Raw genomic sequence first — 3,152 nt, 5'->3', positions numbered from 1 at the left:
GGAATGTGCCCGCAACCAAGGTACATGTCCTTGACCGGAATCGAACCTGCAACCTTTCAGTCTGCAGGCCGACGCTCTAGCCACTGAGCCAAACCAGTTAGCTCTCATTTATTTTCTTTTAAAAAATTGATTTTAGGGAGAGAGATAGATCCATTGCTCTAAGAATCCATGCATGCATTGGTTGACTCTTGTATGTGACTTGACCAGGGATTGAACCCCAAAACTTGGCGTATCCAGACGATGCCTCTAACCAGCTGAGCTACCTGGCCAGGGCTTTCCTTATTTCTAAGATGGGTCAAATGACAGTGAACACCTCATAGGGGTGCTGTTCGGATTAAATATCTAACTAGATGCAAAGCCCTTAGCCTGGCACATTGTCAGCACTCAATAAACGTATCCTTCAGCAGCTTCATACACTCCGCCTGCCGGGGACACACGCGGCCCAGCGGCTGTCCTGCGCACTGGCACTCAGACGGCCGCGCTCCGAGCTGTGCTTGTGTCTAAGACGGAGGATGGAGAGAGGGCTGGGAGAAGCAGTGCTGCCAACTGGGACAATGCCCTCACCCCCTGCAGCCTTCTCTTAAGTAACAGCCCTCTGTCCACTTTGACTCTGGCCTGCTCTGGGCCAGAGGTCTCCACGGGTGGGGTGCAGACTGGGGCAGTTGACTCCAGAATTGCAGGAGGCCAAGTCCTCTAGGACCCCTTGAGCCCTCAAGGTCAGATTCACTTAAGAAGCTTACCTTGGAGCAGTAATCTGGGGAGGGTTGGGGAAGGGGAGCCCTAGGGACCGCCTGAGCGAACCCCCCCGTCAGCCCTCTTAAAACTACCACCCACCCTTTGCTTAATTTTGCTTTTTTAAAATATTTTTATTGATTTCTTACAGAGAGGAAGGTAGAGGGATAGACAGTTAGAAACATCGATGAGAGAGAAACATTGATCAGCTGCCTCCTGCACATCCCCCCACTGGGGATGTGCCCTCAACCCAGGTACATGCCCTTGACTAGAATCGACCCCGGGCCCCCTCAGCCCGCAGGCCGACGCTCTATCCACTGAGCCAAACCGTTAGGGCTTAATTTTGCTTCTTAGCACTCATTAGCACTAGACATATAAAAATTTAAAACTTGCTTATTGTCTGTCCTCCCTCGCCTCCCCCACTACACCACGAATCAGGGTCTGTTTCGTTCACAGCTGTGTTTCCAGCCCCTAGAACAGTGCCTGGCGTCCAGTAGGTGCTCAAGAAATGTTCATTAGATGAGGATTGACTCCCAAGGAGAGGTGCGAAGGGAGCCTCCACGGGTCCTGGGTCCTCCCCCAGCCCACAAATGCGGCCTGAAGGGAAGGGCTGGTGGAAATAGTGCCAAGGGGGCTGAGGGTCCTGGAGGCCATGCCCACCCCTGCCCTCTCCGCCCTGCCCTGGGCCCGTTACCCTGGTAGCGCTGCCTGGAGTCATGAGCCAGCTGCACTGCGAGCTCCAGGCCGATTCCGGATGAGCAGCCTGAGATCAGTACAGTCCGGGGAAGGTCGGCCATGTTGATCCCTCCCTGGACGTATGACCTCTGCTGGCAGCACCTGCCTCCTGCCTCCCATCTCCCTCATCAGCCTCAGGACAGACCGCCCACAGGGTGAAGGGTCCCCACGACCCTTCTGAGCTGACCCAGGCCAGGCCCCCTTTCCGTTATCTGTAAAAATTTCTTCTCCTCACTGCTGCACTCATACCTGGGGGCTTTTTATTATGATTGTACATTATTCGGGGTGGAGGGAGTTTCAGGAAGCCGGGGGAATTAGCAGGAGTATCCTCTTGCGGTCTCTATTCTGGGCAAAGAGTCTCTGATTGGAGGGAGAGAGGGAGAGGAGGTGGCAGAGAGGGTGGTCTCAGTGGGGTCCTCTCCGATGCGCACAGGAATGTCAGAAGATATAGCAGATACAGCAGAAACCTCCCCGCAAGGCAGGGCAAGGCAGCGCAGAAACCTAATGAGGCTCAGCCTCAGATGTCCCCAGGGCGGGAGGAGGAGCAGCTTGGGGAGATTCCCTTTGCTGCCCCTACCCTGGGAGCCCCCATCTGCCCCTCAGGCCACATGGGCCCCCACCCCCTCCTCTCCAGGGACACAGGGACTCTTTGTCTGAGGAGCCAGAGGCTGGGAGGGAGGCACTGCTGGCTTCTCTCTCTGGGTGGTGAAGGGGGAGCTCAGGGCCCAGGCCACACCCGCCCCTTGGGCTCCTCCCTGCAGAAGCTCTCAGACCCCACACACCTGCTCCTGTTCAATGGCACAGACAGCTCCACCTGACGCCCTGGGGCCTCTTCACACTGGAGGGTCCCAGTAGGGGGGGGGGGCTGTGCCTCACCCCAGAATGGCAGGGAACCGCTCCTCCCTGTGGCAGTGCTCTGTTTTGGGGTGTAGTTAGACACCCACATGTAATGGGGGTATGTGTGCAGATTTGGGGTTGGGGGTAGAGCATCCTTTTGGGGACCTGAGCTGGGCAGAGGAGGGCTGGGGATGGAGGTGGGATCCTTTATTGAAGGTTAAGAGTTTGGGGGAAAGCAAGGCCGGTGCTTGGGAATCTGTGGGGAGGTGGGGAGGGGCCGGGACATCCAATTCTGGAATGTGGGAGGACAGATGAAGGTTTGGGGCAAGTCTGGGAGCCTCATTGTAGAATCTGGGGTGAGGTTTAAGGTGGGAAGAGGACCCCTTGTTTAGGAACCTGAAGGGAAGGTGTGGGGGTGAGGCAGTACCTCTTCCGTGGGGCTAAGCGATTGGGGTAAGGCAGGTGGGTAAGAGGTTGGCAGGAGGCTGAGATCCCATTAGGGAGCCTCAGAGGCACAGAAAGAACTTGGTAGAAAGCTGTACCTCCTAATTCCAGGGCCTGGATGGAGGCTGAAGTTTGAAGGAGGCTACGAGCTCCTTTGAGGGGGCCTGCTAGGAGGAAAGGGTTTGGGGGAAGCCGGGAACCCTGAATTCTAAGGCTGAGTGGGAGTGACCCTCCTCCTCCGGAGTGGGGTGGGGCAAGCCGGGCCCCAGCGCCGGCCCAGGGCTCCGCCCAATCAGCGCTCAGCACAAACTTTCCAAACTCCCCCCACCAGCTGTCAGCCACCCCCCTCTCGCGGGTCCCGCCTGGCCGGGCGCGGGAGTGCAGGGCGAGGCCAGGGCGCGGTC

General features: G+C 57.4%; 1 protein-coding gene across 1 annotated transcript in view; it reads right to left on the bottom strand.

Moving 5' to 3' along the window:
* Positions 1-1,537, bottom strand: part of RDH8 (retinol dehydrogenase 8 (all-trans)) — a 7,029-nt gene extending 5,492 nt beyond the window's left edge. The window contains exon 1 of the mRNA XM_006765814.2: positions 1,427-1,537. Within this exon, the coding sequence (XP_006765877.1) occupies positions 1,427-1,529 (103 nt within the window). The 5' untranslated portion in view covers positions 1,530-1,537. The remainder of the gene's footprint in view (positions 1-1,426) is intronic.
* Between the last annotated feature and the right edge of the window lie 1,615 nt (positions 1,538-3,152).

This window comes from Myotis davidii, unplaced genomic scaffold (genome assembly GCF_000327345.1).
Source record: "Myotis davidii unplaced genomic scaffold, ASM32734v1 scaffold1439, whole genome shotgun sequence".
NCBI classification, from domain to species: domain Eukaryota; kingdom Metazoa; phylum Chordata; class Mammalia; order Chiroptera; family Vespertilionidae; genus Myotis; species Myotis davidii.
Note: the sequence above shows the minus strand (reverse complement) of the source record. Positions and strands in the feature narration are given on the sequence as shown.